At 46.4% G+C, this 21,085-nt stretch overlaps 1 protein-coding gene across 8 annotated transcripts in view; it reads right to left on the bottom strand.

Moving 5' to 3' along the window:
* The window catches only part of PTK2 (protein tyrosine kinase 2), a 200,158-nt gene that overhangs the window by 52,159 nt on the left and 126,914 nt on the right, over positions 1-21,085 (bottom strand). For 2 of the 8 annotated variants that reach the window (XM_032467702.1, XM_032467703.1), the window contains exons 2-6: positions 20,264-20,316; positions 9,879-9,896; positions 4,028-4,085; positions 2,615-2,635; positions 1,418-1,515 (exon numbers count right to left, since the gene is read on the bottom strand). In XM_032467702.1, the coding sequence (XP_032323593.1) occupies positions 1,418-1,515; positions 2,615-2,635; positions 4,028-4,085; positions 9,879-9,896 (195 nt within the window). In that variant the 5' untranslated portion in view covers positions 20,264-20,316. Of the gene's footprint in view, positions 1-1,417; positions 1,516-2,614; positions 2,636-4,027; positions 4,086-9,875; positions 9,897-10,930; positions 11,015-20,263; positions 20,317-21,085 lie in introns of all 8 variants that reach the window. The other 6 variants (XM_032467704.1, XM_032467705.1, XM_032467707.1 and 3 more) reach the window with 4 other exon arrangements.

The following is a 21,085-nucleotide window of genomic DNA, read 5'->3' as shown; positions in this document are numbered from 1 at the left end:
CTTCCTTTTTCTCCACACCTTATCCAGCTTTATTGTTTGTGGACTTTTAATGACAGCCATTCTGAGTGGTATGAGGTAATATCTCATTATAGTTTTGATTTGCATTTCTCTGATAATTAGTGATACTGAACATCTTTTCGTGTGCATACTACTGGCCATCTGTGTCTCTTCACTAGAGAAATGTCTGTCTGGGTCTTCTGCCCGTGTTTTGACTGGGTTGTTAATGTTTTGGTATTGAGATGTATGAGCTACCTGCAAAGTCTGGAAGTTAAGCCCGTCAGTCGCACCGTTTGCAAATATTTTCTCCCAGTCCCCAGGTCATCTTTTTGTTTTGTTTATGCTTTCCTTTGCTGTGCATAAGGCTTATAAACTTAATTAGAGTCCACTTGTTTCCTACTGTTATTTCTACTGCCTGGGTGGACTGCCCCAGGAAGACAGTGCTACCAGTTATGCCAGAGGGCGCTCTGCCTAGGCTCTCTTCTAAGAGGTCTATGGTGTCCTGTCTTATGTTAAGTTTTTGAGCCATTTTGAGTATGTTTTCGTGTGTGGTGTGAGGGAGCGTTCTAAATTTACTGACTTACATGCTGCCAGTCATCTGTTGATGGACATTCAGGTTGCTTCCATATCTTGGCTATTATAAATAATGCTGCAGTGAACACTGGGGTGCACATACATTTTAGAATTTGTGTTTTTGTCTTCTTTGCATATATACCCAGGAGTGGAACTGCTGGATCATATGGTAGTTCTACTTTTAGTTAGAAGAACCTCCGTACTGTTTTCCATGGTGGCTGCACCAATTTACATTCCCATCAACAGCGTATAAAGGTTCCCTTTTCTCCACATCCTCACCAAGACACGAGGTTTCTTTTGGGGTAAAGAAAATGTCCTAAAATTGACTGTGGTGACAGTCGCATGACTCTGTGAATACACTAAAACCCCACTGAACTGTACACTTTAAAAGAGTGAACTTCATAGCATGTGAATTATATCTCAATAAAACTATTATTAAATAAATAATTTTTAAAATTCACTGATCTCTTTCGGAGGGCAATTTGATGCAAATTAATGTTCTTTTCTTGAGAAGATGGGTCAGTGGGAACAGTGCCTAACCACTCCTGACTCTGGTCATCCATCTGTCGATTCCACCTGATGGATAATCATCTGCAGAATCTGTTACTGATGACCGACACTGAATGAAAGAGTAAAATGAAGAAAAGACAGACCCAGCTCTCCAGGAGATAATTTTGCCATTTTGGGGTTTTTGAACATAGCAAGTGAGTTGACATATACGATAAGCGCTACAAAGGGCAGCTGTGAACGCCCTGAAGCACTAAGGACTCGTGAAGACAAACAAGAAGCAAGGTGGCTGTCAGCAGTCAAAGGCAGCCCGGGTGGCTGGATGTCCTACAGCACTTACCGGGCTCGTGTAAGCGCCCTGGTGCACGTCTCCGAACTGGCCCTCTCCGATACACCGTCCGAGTTCTATTCTTTCTCTCTGAATCTCATAGTCCCTGGCTGCAAAACACGAGACATAAACCAGGAAAAACCTAAGTGCAACATTCCCAACGTGGAAAACACTTGACACATTTCATTTCATCATCCATGAGTAAAATTCCATCGATGACACATCATTCTATGAAGATGCTTTAAATAGAGTGGAATTCTCTTAAACAGCATTTTAAAAGGAATTTATGTAACTTTTATGGCATTGGTTGAACTACCAAAACAATGAGTTTTACACAAGGTGGATTTTTTTCATATTTCTGAATGTCTGATTTAGTTGGTATCTATTTTGATGGTTTTCTAAATAACTGCTCCAAGTTTACATTTGCTTAATTAATCATGTGCTTAGTTAATATGTGCTATTAGTTCAGGTATTAATATATGAAGGCTAAAAAAGTTATTTAAAGCAATTATTTTACAAGTAATTAAACTTTATAAATACGGAGGCAAGAAAAATTGTGTCATGAGCAACTTTATGTTTTAAAAGTTTAAGAGTTTTCCACTGTATTATAATCCTATCTATATTATTCATGGAGCTAAAAGAGTTTAAAGAGGCAGCTTCTAAAAGGTAATTTCAAAATTAGAGGGCGTGGAATCAAGGTTGAACATATCACACAGTAAATTACCCCTATTTTGTATTTTTGAGAGCATCTGCCTCAAAGTAATGTGTTAAATTGTGATGATTCACACAAACCCATTATTTAGGAGGTGCTGAGGCTCATGGGGGGGGGGGGGGACCCCACCAGGAACCTAGCCGACTAATCTGAGTCCAATTAGCCACTTGGCGTTTTTATTTCTCCCAGTCAGGAAACGCGCACTGTGCATATTCTGTTAGTGTCGTCACCAAGGGAGTAAAACAACAGCCAAACATTTAAAAAATGTCTCCCTGGTTTGTCAAGTTATAAATATACAGAAAATTCAACCCAAATTTTAAATGATTATCTTCCTCTTTAAAATCACTTTAGCTACTAGTTCCATTGATTTAACAGCAATGAGTAAACCAATGAAAAATAGTTTAAAAATAAAAGTTAACCGAAAACGGAAACATCCCGTATCATTCCACAGGTTGCAATTGCAAGCAAACGCAGTTATTTTAAAGGAATCCTGTTACCTTCATCTATTCCATAGCTTTCTGCATTGCAATTCAGAGAGAAAAAAATTGAAGACCTTGCTTAGAAATAACTAATAGCAATGAGGTTAACAACAACAAACTCGGAGAGTACATTTCAATATTTACTGTGTTAAATATTTTAACCACGAACATGGGTATAAAAAGAGGACTAAATACAATGACGTCCTCAAGCTAACTCAATGTGTATAAACAAAGCTCTACATTTCCATCCCACGAGCTCCTAGTTACAGGGATATTCCTGTCCCTATTTAGTGTAACGCATTTTGTGGGGTTTGGATAAAAGTTAGACATGTTGGACAATTACTACTCAACTAAGAATAAACAGGAATAAAAACGCGGAAACTGCAGGAATGCACAAATGACTGACAGGCTAACCAAGAATTTAAACTCAAATTTAAACATTTTTCTACATTGCTACTGCAAGTCAAAATGAACACACTTTCAGTTTCAGCTCTGGCCTCTGTTTCAAATCACTACCGGGGGGCTCCTGATTTCGGAGACCCAGGGGGTCCCCAGGATAACGCAGCCTGAGAGGGGTAGATTATTACTCTTCATTTTGACAACGTCTCCTCAATGTACACAGTAAATCTACTGACACCTTCTTCTCAGATATCTACACAACAGGGTAAAGCACCTGAAACACTTACTTCACAAGTACGTAGAGCTCTACTGAAGCGAGGACATCCGACGGTGAATTATGAAGGCCTCCAAGGCTGTAAGGTGAACTCCTAATTGGGCCTCTTTAAGAGGTGGGTGTAACTTTTTTGTTTTAAATGTGAGTGAAATTTCAGGGGTGTCTCCAGCCCCTGAGCGGGGCTTCCAGACTGTCCTCCTCAATAGGCCACGTGGCAGAGAGAAGCGGGGCGCTGACATGGTGGGGTGCTGGGAGGTCCCAGGGAGCCCGCCTAGTCCTGCACGACCTGCCCGGCACGGTGCGGGCTGGTGCTGGAAGCCCTCTGGGGCTGCTTGGTCAAGCGTAATAAAAAACAAAACTTCAAAGGGGAAATGTAATTCATTAAATGTGTGTATTTTGAAGAATGGTAGATGTGTGTGCGCATATATTTAACTTCAAATAATACTAATTTTCTACAGAGAGGTAACACTCTAATTAAGAAAGGCTACATTATCACGGAGCCAGAAAACAGGATTTCAAGAACCCTGTAACTAAGTGGACTTATTGCAGACATTTGAGTTTTGGGCTTCTGACCCGACAGTGGGCACACACCACATGGAGTTCTAAAGGCTGAAAAAACTTTCTGTCACGCAGGCAATAAGGTATTAAAAACGGTTCTAACAGGACAATAAGCATCTAAAACTTTTAAACATGAGACATTTAAAAAGTTAAACATCTGTCAACTCTGAACAAGAACAAGACGAGGGGATACAACTCACTGGAGGGCATGGTGTAAGTGTCCTCTTCGTCTATGATCTCAGCGTAGTCAGTCGGTTTCTACAGGAGAGGAAACACGTGTTGGAAGAGGTTAAATATCTGACCTCCTGGCCTTTAACCAAATTTTAAAACGCAAAACGATCTGCCTAAATCCCCTGCTACGCTGACATATTCTTAAAACACTAATACTCAATTTTCACCCACACATGAGTCACTTATGGAAATAAAAGTGACATCATGGTCCAATATGTTATAATACACAGACTTGTTCTCAGAGAGCAAACACAGCTAACACGAAAGCCCTTGTGAGAAATAGAGAGACAGGAAACAACCACATATATGATCCAAATCCGCCAAGCCATACTGCCTGCGAAACTCTCCCTCAGCCACACCAAACACATTTAAAACCAGTGTTGTGTACTGGGATTCTCCAAACGGGACCAGCACCCCCAGAGCACAGCTCAGATCTCGTTCAGAATCAGCCTTCACTGCACTGTCTGCAGGTTCTGCTTTAGAGGACAAGGTGACAGCCTGACTTCTGAGGACAGTCACTGGGCAACTTGTTTCATTCATTCAGGATGAAAGCATTCCAGGGGTTCCTCTCTCCTAACTCTTCCCTTAGACATCTGAACGGTGTGCACTGCAAAAGGGTGAGAGACGTATGAGAAAGAACAAAATGGGAACAGACAGCATACTAAGATGAGTTCTTTTTGGAGGTAATGTCAAGGAGTTCCAATGTGTCCACTAACCCCTTTCAGTAATGCAGCAACGGAAAGAATGGGGGGTCCTTTTGAGAAGTACCACTCACTTGGATCACAATTACGCTGAAAAACCACATAGGTTTCTGGAAGAGGAAAGCTTCCAGCTGCTCTGCGCACGAGGCTCTCAGCTGCTGGGCCAGGAAAGGAGGGGCAGTAATTCCCGAGTTATCATCTGAAGAGAGATCATCTCGAAATTTTAACCCCAGAGAAACTAAAAGCTAAAGAACTGAAAGTTCCTTCTTCTGTGCTGCCATTATTACTTCATTCAGATATTAAAACAAATGAAAACAGAGAATATATATAGCTTACAGTTACTAGGGTATCAACTATTCCAGACTGCTGTGGTGATGACTGAGACACAATCTAAGAGCAACTGGAAGAATTCATCTCTTAATTTGTAATCATCATTAAAAGTGATTAAGGTGAAAAAAAAATTCAGCTGGTAGAATATGAAGTCAGTGAATCAGTTCTCCTTAAGACACTTAGCAGATGAAAACTGTTCCTAAGCCTTGCAGCACAGGGGGGTAATTCATATTACTCTTTCATGTTTCTAAGTAATGCTACATACAGGATTAAAGGGGGTCTTTGCCCCACGCCTCACAGTCTTACATTCCTTTCTGCCTCTCGTCCTGTTCTCAGTGGACACTGAGAGGTGAACATGGCGTGTTCGAGGTCTGGAGCCTTGCTTTTGTGAATGAAAGGCTGTGAAACGAAACCTGGGGACAGAAGGCTGCAAGGCAGGTGTACGAGGCAGGGCTACGTGGGGGCCCTGCTCACAGCTGAGACGAGGGATGCCACACTAGTTGCACAGATGGACACAGGGCCACTCGTGCGCTATTCTAAAGTTTAACGGGCCCCACTTCCCGCCACCCCCTCAGGAAGCTCGTGCAACTAAGGCTGCATTCCTGCCAACAACACCACTACCCTCACTGGCCTCCTTTCAAACAAAGCACACACCCTGGGAGGCAGAACACACCGCTGACCGAGGCGGCAGGACGCGGGCAGTAAAGCTGCCCAGAACCCCTGCCTCTGCTTCCCAGCCCCCAGCGGCCCATGACCAGAGCCCTCCAGAACCTTCGACACCCTGCACCTGGCCCCAGGCTCTGCTAAGGAGACGTCGCTGGCCCATTGGTGCCGCAGCGTCTGGGTGGAGGCGGTGGGCGGCAGAGCAGAGCCATCCTCCAGGGGGCACGTCCAGCGCTGAAGCTCACGTGGCTCCTACCAGAGTGCCCCCTGCTCAGAGACACCTCCTCACCCCCGTCACTCTCCACCACAATGCCTGAGGACTTCCCTCAGAGCCCAGCACTGCCAGCCTCCCGCAAGTCCCATGGCCCCTGTCCACTGCTGGCCCCTCCAGAGCGCAGCCCTGCGGCAGGGGGGCCCGGGCATCCCCTCCACCGCCACATTCTCAGCATCCAAAACGGGGCCGGGACAGGGAAGGCGCTGACCAAAAAGGAGCAGCAAGGGGCCACGTGTCCCCACGAACAAAGAAGCCGGGCCAGGGCAGAGGCCTGCACCGGGCAGAGTCCGGGCGCCCTTTCCCTGGGAGCAGTGGCTTCACCTGTCCGGGCCTCGGTGGTGCCCTCCAGTGAAAGGAGAGTGTGTCTGCCTTAGAGACTGTCTTGAGGATGACGGAGACTCAGGAAGAGTGGTGGCTCGGCCCTGCCTGCTACAGGTGACCAAGAGATGGGAGCTCCCCACTGTCCTGCTTCCTGCGAGGCCTCCCTGGAAGGAAGCGCGGGGAGCCCTGATGGGTTTCCTGGTTTGCCGGGGGCGGCTTCCAGGCTGCCTCTTCATAAAACCCGCAAGGAGACACCAGCCTCTGAAACAACGCTCAGGGAGCAAAAAGAAAATGGCTCACACATCAGGCGAGCACATAAAACTGACTCGGGAGAAACCAAGCTACATGCACTCCAGTTAATCCACACCATCATGAGGAAGAGCCTGCAGTTTTTTTTCTTTCGGTGCTATGTGAATTCTGCATAAAAACTTTGGGGATTATCTGGACTACCTCGGAGCCACTTGGGGACACACATGGGATGTAGACGTGTGCACTGATGTCTCACAAACAGAGAATTTTCATAGCTGTGCCCCTGAGGAGGTGGTGCTGGGGGAGCAGGGTCAGCGCTGCTGAAGGCACGTGGACCTACGAAGGTTTCACTGTACATTTCTCTGAGAATTCTTAATCTTGATTGTGTTCTATTTTCTATTTTCTCCTGGTTTTTAGGGTTATGGGATAGTAAGACTCTGACATTAGAGGTACTTTTACAAACTCAAAGGCCCCTAAAATACTGAAGTCCAGCCTGAAACCTCCTGGGCCCCAAAAATAATGGCATAAGAGAAGGAAAATATAAAGAAAAAGGAAACAGGCTCAAAGATGTGGGCACAAATAAAGGAAAGCAGACCCACAGTCCACATCCGACGGTGAGGAGAGCTAATGGAGACAGCGTCTTACACAATCACGTGTCGCCACTTCACCCTCAGGGACGTCTGTGACCAGTCATCCCCCCTCCCGGGCAGGACACTGAAGCATGAGTGTGAGTGTCTCCGGGTCCCGGAGCCGAGCAGCTGGAGCAGAGCACGCCTCCTTCTTCGTCATCTTCCACAGCATTTACAGGGACTTCATTTGTGAGCCCAGGTGCCCTATGCTTCTAAACTACAGAACGTCCCCCTGAGGGTATTCTGGGACCTCAGCCCCAGCGTGGGTGCCGTTCTGCGCCAGGGATGCTCCCAGTAAGGCTGATCTGGGCTGCACACCTGGGAGGTAATTTCAGGAGACCTGTCCTGAGAGTTAAATATCTGAAACATTTTGAAAAATGCAGACTTCTAAAACCCTAGTAACATTATAGTTTGAAAGGTCTGGTATCACAATACGTGCTAAGATAAACATGACAGGAAGGTACGTCAAAAGGACAGAAACCGACAGCTCAGAAACGAGGAGAGAAAAGAGTAGGCTGCCGCTCTTAAGCGCAGTGACAGGCACCGGGGAAGGTCAGTGCTGGAAACAGCGACACGCACGCCTGTCGAGCTCTGTCATAAAGAGTCTGATGCCCTGGAGTCACTGGTGGGGTCAGTGCAGGGTCGCAGAGGGACGGGTCAGCAGACAGCAGGCGTTGCCATCTGGCTGTAAATAAAGGGCCTGCACGAGAGCCTCTGGGCGCACACGCTTCCCAGATGCCAATACCTGCTGACCTGCCTGCAGGACAGAGGACCGGGGTGACGCTGTGACTCTGTCACCACACCTCCTGCACTTGCCTAGGGGGCATTGGTGCCCCTGCCTCGGCCTGACCCCTGCAGTTCCGACAGGTGCTCCTGACTGGCCATCCCCCTGCCCTCAGGAGGTCTGAAGGTCATGGCTGCGCAAAGCAGCATCCTTACCGAGACTGGGTGACTTAGGCAATTCAGTGGGACCAACCCTCTTCACAGCTTCTTAAGCAACCTGGAGGCCTGGATGCATCAGCAACCTGAGAGATGGCGAAGCCAGGAAGGCTCCACTTTGCTGAGGGGCTAACTGGCTCTATGACCTACATCTTTTTCTGTAAACGGCCTGTGAGTGTTTCAGATCCTGCTGGTCACAAAGTCTCCAATGCAGCCACTCAGCTCTGTTGTTCAAATCACAGGGCAAGCAGACACGTCGTGAATGAGCAGTGTGACCATGTTCCATAAAACTTTACTGACGGAGACTGAAATTTGAATTTCACAAAGTTCTGACACCACAGATACTGTTCTTCTAATTTCCCCTCCACCATTAAATGATGCAATAATCATTCTCAGCTCAAGGAGAAACAGAAACAGGTGTGGGCTGTATTTGGCCCAAGAGCCTTAGGTGGTGGGTCCCCAACTTAGACTGAGAGATTAAACCCTTAAGGCTCAGCCTCGTCCCCTGTAAAATGGGGTTGAGAATACTGGCCCTCATTCACAGTATTGGGAATTCAAATGTGGGGAAAACACACAAAAATGTTTCCTTTAGGTAAACAGTGTGGTAATAACCACTTGTTTATATGCATTTGTTTAAATTTTTATGCTTTCACATTGATCCTCACAACAGCCACCAAGACCTTTCACAGATGAAGACATGGGAGACGAAGTGCTCTCTCAAGGCCACCCACGCGGCCAGCTGGTGGCAGGACGGGGCGGGCTGGAGCCTGGGCCCGGGGCGCTCACCTCGCAGCCGTGGACCAGTCCGCCTCTCAGCCCTCTGAGCACCAGGCTCCTCACCCGCAGCACAGCGAGACCAGCACAGGGAATCACACCGCTCAGTGCACGCACACGGGGGCTCCCCCGAACAGTCCCTGCTAACTAGTCACGACGGAGGAGTTGGCCTGGCTCTCAGGCCCATGAAGAAGATGCACTTTCCAAAGCTGCATTTAGTTAAGCCCCTTCTCTGCAAGTACCCTGCTCATTAACTCAGGTTATCAACCCGACACAAAATGAACAAAGATGAAACCGTCAGTGAAAGTACTCATTCATTCAACCCTGAGGAAAAATGCAATCCCCCTTGAATTTCAGTTAGTAAAATCTTACTCCTTACTATGAAGAGCACAAAGCTTCATGCAGGCAGCACACAAAGGAAATGGAAATGTAAGACTCTCAACGTGACGAAGTTCTAGTTTACTAAGTGCTGCCCGCAGCTGCCTGGAAATACTCATCGTCTCTACTGCTGATATTTCTCTACTTATCTGTCTGTGTGACTCTTAAAAATCCCTTTTCCTTTTCCCTTTCCACTACCTCACTCCCAAACTAAAATAGCCTAAACATCTAAGTGGGCAAGAGTGTGTGTATTACTGCTGAACGACACCATTCTGACAATTTTTCTTCACCTCTGAAGTTTTAATAATGAAATCTCTAAAATTCACTAAGAAGCTACACAACTTGAATTCACCACTGAGATGTGACAAACCGACAGCTACTCCTCCCACGGGAGAGCCCCAAACAGCTCTGAAGAGATCACTGGCTCACTCGCATTGTTACTTTTTCATACTTGTTTTGTTGGATCAAAGCCACATTTTGCCTTTCATTAAATACCGAACGATATTTCTATCCGTACATAATTATCTCATATTAGTAACACAAATGTGAAAATAAATATTACCGTCCCCACTAATTTCATCTGAAGATCCAGGTAGCATGCAAAGAAAGGAGGGGAGGAGGAGGAGGGAAGGAAGAGAGGAAAGGGGGGAGAGAGGGAAACATACTATTAAAATGACAAGTAAATCAACGTGTAAGGAAAACACAAAAGTTAACCCCCCACCAAGTCCAGTTCAAAAGTTAACAGAACGATCACAGGAGTAAGCATGTTGACTTGACTTAAGGGTATTATGCGAGTTTTGAGTTGTCCACACGTTGTCCCAAGTTCACAGCTGTGCTGTAGAGTTTAAGCTGGTTTCTGCTGCACTAAGCAAAATTAATCTGCCTCTCACAATTAAATGTTAAAGAAAAACTGCTTTCCTGAAAGGGAATCTGTATCCTCTTAGACAGAAATGAAAACCACTGGTCATTAGCGTGTACACCAAACAATAACCAGGAACAGCCTGCAGCCCGGCTCCTCCAGGGAGCCGCCGGGATTGTAGCTGCTCCAGGAGGTGGAGGCCAGCCCCGCACACAAGCTGTGAGGACCCAGGCACCTGAAGCTCTGCTGACACGTTTCCAGTTACATGTATACAGCTTTTGCAGAAATGATCATTTCAGTTATTACGAACAGTCTTTCCTTTCCGAGAAAACTCTCCACGGGGCCTGGCTGCCTCTGTTTGCAGCATCCCTGAATATCTGCCCCCAACGCATGAAAAGCAGACCCCAGGCTCACGCCGACCATCCTCCTTCACTCGGGTGCATGCTGTATTAGGAAACCCAAGAAGCAAAGATGTGGTGCCCGCCAGCCCCTGCGGTAACACACTAAGACCCCACGAGTGAAACCAGGAAGCGACTCCTCGCCCTGTCATGCATTTAAAAACCAGCAAACAGGCAAACGAAGAGCCTTGCATCAGGAGAGCAGCCCCAGCCCACGGTACCCTGCTGGGCAGCGGACAGCACTGTGCAGACCCCGGGAGAGACACGCTCGGCTCAGGACAATCTACAAGCGTCCGGTTAGACCGCTCCCACGGCGCCGTGGTTATAAGAGGGTCTGTGCAAGGCCAAGTGCAGTACCCGCAGAGGGAGGCTCACGGGAACAGAAGACCAAAGGGAGGAAGCGCCTAGCTTTCTTAACCTTAGGTTGACAGTGACTGCTTCCTTTATAAAGAGGCAAGAGGGGAAAAGAGAGAAAGAGAAATGTTATTTCAGTACAAAAGAAAACTTAAGTTACACTTTAAGGCATATCTATAAAAACAAATACAAAATCGCAATGCTTTTATTGACTATGGGCATGCTTTATTTCTTACTACCATTGACGCTTTAAAAAACATACTAATATTTCAAAATGCAATTTTCCCTTTTAGCAAAGATTAGCAGCAGACACAGAAACTTTTAGCAAGGCACAAGGAGTCTCCCAGCTCCACAAAGCCAGACAAGTAAAGGTACAGATACCTTTACAAATGACAAAACAAACAAAATGAAACAAGACAAAAAACAAAGACCAATAAATAATTCAAGATTCTTGTGAACGTCTAACACTCAACCACAAAGAAAAAATGGCAGAAAACGAGCAGATCTTGATTTGTGAAAGAGCCTTATGAGCAATTTCCCAAATCATCAGCAAAGACACAGACCTTAAGTGCACACCTTAAATAAACTATCTTAACATAAAAACTGCTGATGAGGATACCTGAACACACAGGCTGCAAGGCCCCTATGTTTGTTCACTCACTCCCTCTTTCACGTACTGGAAAGTCATCCGACAGTCAGCTCTCTCTATATCAGGCACTTGCTGGATGAACAAGACGTGCCCCAACCCTCCAGGAGCACCCGGCACAGAAAAACAGAGAAGCCTTGAACAAGCGCAGGACGGGGAGGGCAACAGCACACAGGTCACAGTGAAGTCAAAACAAGGTGTGGACAAGCCTGTAACGTGCGGCAATGACAAGGTGTGACAGGAAAGACACAGGGCATGCAAAATTTAACTGCAGACGCACGGGGTCCCATCAAGGAAGGTAAAGACTCCAGGCGTGGGCCCAGGGAAAGGATCGGTCAGGGTGAAGGCGGCAACAAGTCATTAGTCCACAAGTTAGGAGCAGAAATGAGAACTGAGACGTACAATTTAGTACTATTTCCAAATGGTGTGCTGTGAGGCCGATGTTTACTGCTCATCTTCCTCCCTCGAGTGAAAAGCCACCCTTAGCACACACTAAGTTTCCAGAGTGCGGCTCTAGTTTTTTCAGTAAAAAATGTGAAAACAGAACATCCTGTGTCAGGCTGGGTGGAATTCTGGGTGGGAGTGGGGGGGGGGGGAAGGGGCAGCTGCTATACTGGACGCTACTGAGACGAAGCAAGAACAGGACTGTGGACGAGACAAGAGCAGTCTATCAGCATCAAATTCCTGGTTCTGATAACTACTCTGTGACTGTCTAAGAGGATGCCGTTGGTCTTAAGAAATGAACACTGTAGTATTTGTAAGTAAAGGCGCACACTGTATCTTCAACTTGCTTTCAAACAGTTCAAGGAAAAAAAGACGTACAGATGGCCAACAGGCACATGAAAAGATGCTCATCATTGCTAATTATTAGAGAAATGCAAATCAAAACCACAATGAGGTATCAGCTCACACTAGTCACAATGGCTGTCATCAGAAAGTCTACAAATAAATGCTGGAGAGGGTGTGGAGAAAAGGGAACCCTTCTACACTATTAGTGGGAATGTAAATTGGTGCAGCCACTATGGAAAACAGTTTGGAGGTTCCTTAGAAAACTGAAAATAGAGCTACCATAAGATCCAGCAATCGCACTCCTGGGCATGTATCTGGAAAAGAAGAAAACTCTAATTTGAAAAGATATATATGCACCCCAATGTTCATAGCAGCACTATTTACAATAGCCAAGGCATGGAAGCAACCTAAATGTCCATCAACAGATGACTGGATAAATAGGATGTGGTATCTATATTCACAATGGAATATTACTCAGCTATAAAAATAATAAAATATTGTCATTTGCAGCAACATGGATGGACCTAGAGATGATCATACTAAGTGAAGTAAGTCAGACAGAGAAAGACAAATAATATATGATATCACTTATGTGTGGAATCTAAAAAAATGACACAAATGAACTTATTCACAAAACAGAAAGACTCACGGACATAGAAAACAAACTTATGGTTACCATGGGGGAAGGGAGAGAGAGGAGGGATAAATTAGGAGGGTGGGACTAATGGATACACATTACTAAATACAAAATAGATATGCAACAAGGAATTATATTCAATATCTTGTAATAACCTACAATGGAAAATAATTAAAAAATACACATTTAACTGAATCACTTTGCTGCACACTTGAAACTAATACAATACTGTAAGTCAACTATACTTCAATTAAAAAAAAAAGAAAAAAATAGACTGAAGGCTAAAGCGAGTGGGTCAGAATAGACAGTGAATCTGAGCAAAGAGCCTCTGAGACTCCACTTCACTGTTCTTACAACCATCCTCTAGGTGTGAAGTTTTGGAAAAATAAAACATCTATGAATCTCTATTTGGATTCAGGTTCCACCTCCTACTCACTCCCTGACCTCAGGAAAGTTACCCGATTTCTGTTTCTATTTTCTTATTTGTAAAATGAGGTAATAACAGAAGCTCCTTTGAGTAAAGAGATGTGGAGAGGATTCCATGGGATTCCCTGGACACCTGGCATGGGCAACCACTCCACAACTGTCAGCTAGGCCTACTTTTTTATTGTTCATTTTACTTCTAAATTGAGCTGAATATTCTTTATACTAACTCAGAAAGAAAATTGTTTTTTTTTTCAATGTTAAGCATACCTCTTCCTGAGCAATACCAAGAACACTATCCATGTCATTTAAAAATGACAGCGCTAGGACCCTCGCCTGGCTTCACGTGAGAGGACTGCCGTGACTGCGCGCTGCCGGACACCTACCAGCGCCGCGCAGGCGCTGGGGCGACAGCGGGGGGACGGGCCCAGACTCCTGCCTGACTGCTGCACGTGCTGGTTTGGCGAAGAGTTGATAAAGTCAGTCAGCTGCGTGGTATGCCAACACGTAAGTGCCACGGAGGGAGAAACCCAGAGCAGAGGCAGGACAGGGGGTGTTTTCCTGTGAGGCTGCAGCCTTAAGTCCGGAAGCAGTCACTCGCTCAAAGCATCCGGGAGCAGAGGAACAGTGGGAGGTCAGGCAGGGCGATGGCACTGGATGGTACTCGATGAAGCAGCAGATCAGGAGCCCACGGGCAGGGCTCCGGCTTTCATTCTGAGTGACATCAGGAGTGAATGGAGTGACGGGGCCTTAGATCCAAAAGGCCTCCTGGGAGCCTCCCCGGGAGCAGGGCGGCTCCTCAGGGGAACGCCACAGCGGACGGGGGAAGGCTGTCTTCAGAAGTGCAGCAGCTGAATAAACGATGGTGACTTGGAGGCACTGCTTTGGGGACCCAAATGAAATCCAGGCACGATCATCAGTAGCGTCAAAGCCAATAGGTGAACTGCTCACAGGACTTTCTAATAAACGGACCACAGACTGACCAAACCTACCCATCAGCTGAGCATCACAGAGACAGCCAGATGCTACCACATCACCTATGGCGTGTTCTTGTAAAAACAAAATCTTTGAGCCCAAATCTAACCAAACTTCTCTTGATCCTAAAGACCAGCTTATAGGAAATTCAGGAACACAGGGCCACAGAGGAACTGGCCCAACACAACCTCGTGAAGCTCCAATCAGCCAGACCAGAGTGTGGGAACACAGCATAAGTGACACAATTCCTTCAACAGATAAACTGCAATGAAGAAAAGAGAAAAAGAAAAAAAGAAAAAAGAGGCCCAGCCCACAGAGAGGAGACACAGCCAAGCACACAGCACTGATGGCCTGACTGACGGGACGACACTGCGTGTGAGGTGCCTTAACCAGGGAAATCTGAACACTGACCAGACGGCTGGTACTAAGGAATGGCTGTTAACTTCCTTACAGTATAATAATCTTGTTTTAAAATCTTTACCTTTTAGAAATATTTATAGATGATACACCTTAGATTTGCTTCAAGACAACCAGCGGGAAGCATGTGACGTGTGAGTGGCTGGAGGCAGAGCTGCGACTGGGTTTTAGCCACTGAACCTGGGTGACCATCACCATACAATTCTATTCTTTCTACTTGTGCACACGTGTGAAATTTCCCAGGATAAAAAGTTGAAAAACTCAGAATTCAAAAGCATGATGACATCCTTTCATTCACACGGTAACTTGCTTATAAAAATACCGAACACATTTTATGTTGACTCGTGTAGTTTGATCTTAATAAATACCACAATTACTATGTAGCCCTAACTTGATTAAGTTGTGTAGTAAAGCATACAATTTACAAAAATTAACTTCACGTGAACCAGGTGACAATACTCTAAATTAGGGCATTTAAAAAAGAATTCCTAAAAGCTTTCGTTTGGCTCAAGCTTCTAGCGCAGACCGAGACTAGCTTCTAAATCCCAGCACTACCGAGAGCGAGAGCAGGCGTGCACCAGACAGAAGGAGCCTTTCAAACCTGAGTCCGGGGCTGGCTTCCGTACTCCGACGGAACAGTCAGAAACGAGGCAGTACTATGCCATTCCTGATAAACGGGGAGAAACTACTCTGAAGCCACACTCAGACGCTTCCGAAGTACCCTCCCTTCCACACGTGAGCAGTGCAAGCCTTCCCGATGGCTCAGCTGCTCTGATGCGGAGACGCTGGGTTTTGGAGCCCAGGACTGGGGCTTGCATCAGGCTCCCCAGCACTGCCAGCTCCGGGAGCCAGGCCTGCACCTCAGCTCCGAGTCTCAATTTCCTCCTCTGTAAAGTGGAAACAGTGCAAGGAAGAGGTCCTGAGCGTTAAACAAGGTAAGGGCAGAGAATGTGCCAGGCAGGAGCTCCGAGCCTCACTCACACGTAAGCGTCTCCTGTATTCACAAAGCAGTGGCATGGCAGGGAGTGACTAACAGACCCAGAGCTCCAGAAGAAAAAAAGGGGAAAAAAATGCAAATAATTATTATGGGCCATACGTATTCCACCTTGTATTTCACAGAACTCTTCCGTTCACAAACTGCTTCTGCACATATACGGTAGCTGTTCCAGAATTTGTAATGAAGTAGCTTAATGCAAATAACGTTTATTTTATTAAGTATATTTTACTTTAGAACAATTTTCAGTCACTAACTTGAAAAACATTAACAGTAATCTTATACAAGTGGAATGAGGCTCCATGATTAACAACTAAACCAAAAAAGCTGATACAAAGTTATAAAAATGTTTTTCAAGTTGGTAATGAAAACTGAAAAAGTATCATCGTCAAGTGCACCTGCTGAGCACCAAGGCTCAGCAGAGACGATCAACTCAAATATCTAAGGAAAGGGAAAGGTCACTGCCGTGCTGTCTGTGACAGAGACACCAGAGAGAAAACTGTTTATGATCCCCAGTCCCCCGCTACAACCCAGACGTGGGACACGAGCCACGCTGTCACCTGCACTCCTGGCTACACTTCAGGTTCTACCACCTGATGCAGGGCCTGGTTACTGAAAAACCCAAACCCCCAAACACAGAAGCCAGCCAAACAGGAAACAACGTGTACACCTCTAAAACATTTAAACCCAGCTTTCCTCACTGATTTTCCCCGGAAATTCCTGTATCCTGGGGAATTCTCACCCACACAAACATCGCTCAAGCACGCGCCCCACCCAGGCCCAGCCCGCTCTGACCACGCTTACAGACCCCGAGCACAAGCAATGGCCTGTCCGTCCCAGTTCTAACCAAGCTCCTTAAAAGCACAAGTTTCCTAACAACTTACTCCAGGCCCTCAGAAAACTGTGCCCAAGGAAGTGCACAGCTCTGCTAGACATTTTGTAGACCTGTTAGCCTTACACTGCCTTTATGGATGAGCTCCGTCTAGAATGCACAGGTAACTCTGTGTATGTTCAGCAGCAGCTTAACTGTGCTCCCTGAAGATGAGTTGCCAGCAGATGTGCAAGGGAGCACCCGGTACTTCGTCTCCGGAATGTAAGGGTATCACTTTACTTCCCAGCCAGGGACCCTTCAAGAGTTGAGAGCTGTCTGAAGTTATCAGGACCCTCATTCTTCCTCTGCCTAGCCCCCATGCCACGTGCCCAAAACCTCCTAGGAAAGCACTCAGGACGGTTCACGGTGACCGGCTCACAGGGATCGTCTGAGTCCAGCAGCTCTCACGGCCACTGCTCGCTCTGAGGGTCCCTGCCTTTCTTCCTCCTGCTCCTGTGTCTGGAAGGCATTCCTCCAGGTCTCAGCACGGCTCCATAACATGCTCAGGCCTCCATCGATTCACTTAAAAATAATTACTAAACACTACATCTCAGACAATAAATGACAGACAGAACATGTCTTAGCCTATGGTGGTCTAGCAGACAAGGTTTCTAAAATCATTACATCCACTTAAAGACTATCCACAACGGTGAGATGGACAGTGGGCTAGAGAACTCTGAGGAAGAAGGCTCCTGGAGTGGCCAGGGAAGGCTTGCAGGAGGTGGAGGCATCTTGCAGGTCAAGTGAGAACTTTCAGGTGAATGTAAACGGGGGAGTCAGGTGAGTCCCACCTTCTCCATCTTCCCAAGTGGTGACTTGGGGTAATGTCCTTAAACTGGCACTGAAAGGCAGTATAGCCTAGAGGGCAGTAAGTACCTGAGTTCAGTCCCAGCCCAGCACGTTAGGCTGGGTGACCCTGAACAAGCTTGCTCACCTCTCTGATTTCTTTCGTCGTATCCGTGAAGTGGGGAGATGACAGAGACCTCGTGAGGCTGCCGTAGGGATTAAACAATCCCCAGTGCTGTGCACACCACACTGAGTACTTAGTAAAAGAGACATGTCACCTCTCAGCTGTGTGTGACCTTGACCGCCCTGCCCATGGCATCTCCGAGCCCTCTGCCCTGCTCTCTGCCACCCGGCTGGTGCCTGCGTCAGCCATGCTCCTGCTTCAGGGATCGCAGTCCTGTGATGTCTGCAGATTCCAACTCTCACCACATTCAGTCACCTGCTCAGAGGGACTTTTCTTGGCCACAACTTTAAAGAGCAATCCCACAACTCCATTTACTTGCTTTGTCTTAATTCAGTGTCTCTGGTCTGTCTCCTCCACGGAGGAAGGGACCTGGCTTTGTTCACTGCTGCCCCCAGCATGTGGAGAAGGGCCCGGCCCAGCGGGCCTTGGTAAGTATCTGACTGAATTCACGTAAAACTGGTGTAATATCCACCTTGTAGGGTCTGCTGGGGGTCAAACAGAACGCAGCGTACGGAAAAGCAAATGACCACGGCGGGCTTGTAGTTAGACTGGAGACGGATGAGCTTATGGGTGGGGGGAGGAGGGCAGGGTTCTGCAGGGATCTGGAAGTGGACGAGGGCCCCTCGGCACCAGTACCACACTCATATGGTGCAGGGTTTCCAGGTTGCTAGGGAAACAAATAACCTCGGGGTTTAGCAACAATGTCAGCTTTGTAGGAGTCAACCTCATAGCTTATAGGTTAAGTAAAAGACACCGGCTCCTGCTGGCCAGGCTGGTGAGATGTTATGCTCTACAGTCTTTGTGGAAGATATAAATAAGACACACTGAGTCCAACTCCACCAAAGGGAGCAAGCCATAGGCTGAACGATGGAGGATCAACAGTACAAGAATCCAAAACATTAGTCCTGTCACTGAACATCCTCCTGGCACTGAGTGCCTTCTCTGCCCATGTGGGTAAACCGCCAAACTGGAGGCACATGTGAGTCAGCATCACTGAAAAATGGAAAGGATCTGATGTGTGAAAAGAGCATGCTGGTGGTGGAGCAGCTCGAGCAGAGCTAGAGGTAAGGAGACGGCGGAGAGGCACGATTCCAGCTTTACCTGGCTGAAAGTGATGGGGGGCGGGGCAGGCTGCGGACGGAGGAGGGGAGGCAGGCTACTGGGGCTTAGCTAAGAAGTCAAGACCTCATCTCTCGGATTGTAAATTACTCCTGAAAGTTCCTGCCCAGAGAAGTGCCTCTTTCAGAAATTTCAGGTGGCAGCAATCAAAGGACTCATGGAGTGAAGGGACTGGAGTACGAACTTGAGTGGTTAAGGGATAAGGAGGAAGGAACAACGAGGCCGACTCATAACAGGGGGCCTTCCCCCTCCAGCTAGATCACAGCCCCTGACCCCTGAGGGCCTGTCCTCCGTCTCCTCAACCATCTGTTCCCACCATGGACCAAGCAGGGACGGGCCCCCCAAGCGGAAATACTGAGCGCTGCTCGGCGCCCCCCGCGTCACTGCCGGGTTAGGGGTCAGGAGCGACCAGGGGAGCCAATGATGTGCCAGCAACCCTGCAGCCTGCAGGCGACACTGCCCAGCAGGACAAGCGCCTGCACCGACTCCTCTCTGCCCCCCGGGAGCTGATCGGTCTCCTGAGCCACAGCACGACCCGCACCTGCCCCACACCCTCCACCACGTGAGGGTCTTTGCTAAGCATGTGAAACAAATATTTCTTGAGAGGAGGCTTGTGGGATGTTTGTGGACAATAAAAAAAGCCATTATATTTGTATGTGAGAATATTAATAATTCAGTCATCAACAAAGCAAAAGCACAAAACTAAATTCCAGATAAAAATTAACTCAAGGTAAATTAAACTAACAGGAGTTAGATTTCTTTCAAGTCAGGTGCTAGAGTTATGAGGAAGCTAGTATTTTAGAAAAATGACATATACAAGAACATATTATATATGTGTGTGTACACATATACACACACGTGTAGTATAGGTATTTTAAGATACCAAACCTGGGTCCATAGAAGATGCTTTTTCCTTTTTCCCACCTTTCCTCTATTTTCCACATTTTCAAATAGGGAGAAAAGGCACATGTATTTTGAAAACATATCAAGGAAAGCACACCACACTTATCACACCAGCAAATAGTTAAGATAATGCTTGTGCCAATATCTTAACTATATTTTTTAAAAACCAATATTCAAACACCATATTGATTGTGAAAGACAAAAGCTGTTTAAAAACATTTCACATTTCCTGAACTTCAAAAACTAATAAATAGATAAAGTATTTGTTAATTTCTGCTGAACTGCAAAGATAAATTATAATCAAAAGTAAAAATCTTCACTCTAAATATAATTAACATAGAATTAAAACTGAAAAACAGCTTGGAATTCTATATAATCTTATGAGTGATCCAGTATTACACGTGTATATCTTTTCTAAAAAAAAACCTAAGAGCCGTATTTAAACTTGTTTGCAATGATAAAATTACGCAAATATGGGTAGTGGGGATGAGTAATTTCCATAAGCTCTCCCACAGAGGAGTGCTCATGATGAAGACGGGCAGACAGCCACCACCCGGGATGCTCCCCTCCGCCGCCCGCACAGGCCTCTTACCTGACACGGAGACAGCGTGGGTCCGCACGCCCTGCTTCTCGCTGTTGGCCAGCCTGCAACAGAGGTGCAAACCGTGAGTGCCACCTTCAGACCAAACCCCGCTGTTCTCTCAAACCCAGTGCTGCCCAGGATCAGGACCGCCACGCGCCTTCCCACAGAGACTGCACATTCTGGAGGGGTGATTTTGTAAAAGACTGGATTCCACCACCCAAGGCCCTTAAAACCACCAGACTGCCATAACGTTACAAAGATCAGACACTAAGACAGACAAGAGAAGGAGCGCCGAACTGCTCCGAGGAAGCAGCCCAGGCCAGTGCCTGAAAGCACCACCACGCTAGTCAACACGGTGGACAGGACTCAGGTTACATTAAAATGCTGGACTGCAAGGGACTGGCCAAAGTTATAAAATAACACGGGAAAAGAACACCTGGACCTGAAATTTGCTCTAAAACGCATTCTGAAGTACCACTATATGCCTGGTCCTTAAATTCAGAGCATGCAAAAGAGCAGGCAGTACATTTAATACATACTGTTGTTATTTACAGACTGAAAAAAGGTTAAGTTTAACGTATCTGGCTATTTATTTCATGAAATGGCTCAACAACATCAGTGTTTTACACATATACCCACATAAAATAAAAATGTGGCCAAAAGTTTTAGTGACATAGTTCAGCTTAAAAACTGTGGAAAGCATAAAGCACAGAGGAAGAAGGAACCCTGCGGTCTTTCGACATCAAAGTTACTATGCTTTTTTATAAAAGAAAACTTTTTCCAGCTATGTAAGCATTTACTGTAGAACTGAGTAGAAACTTTTTCTAGTAC

Source organism: Camelus ferus, chromosome 25 (assembly GCF_009834535.1).
Source record: "Camelus ferus isolate YT-003-E chromosome 25, BCGSAC_Cfer_1.0, whole genome shotgun sequence".
NCBI lineage: Eukaryota > Metazoa > Chordata > Mammalia > Artiodactyla > Camelidae > Camelus > Camelus ferus.
The sequence above is the reverse complement of the archived record's forward strand: the minus strand, read 5'-3'. Positions and strand labels throughout refer to the sequence as shown.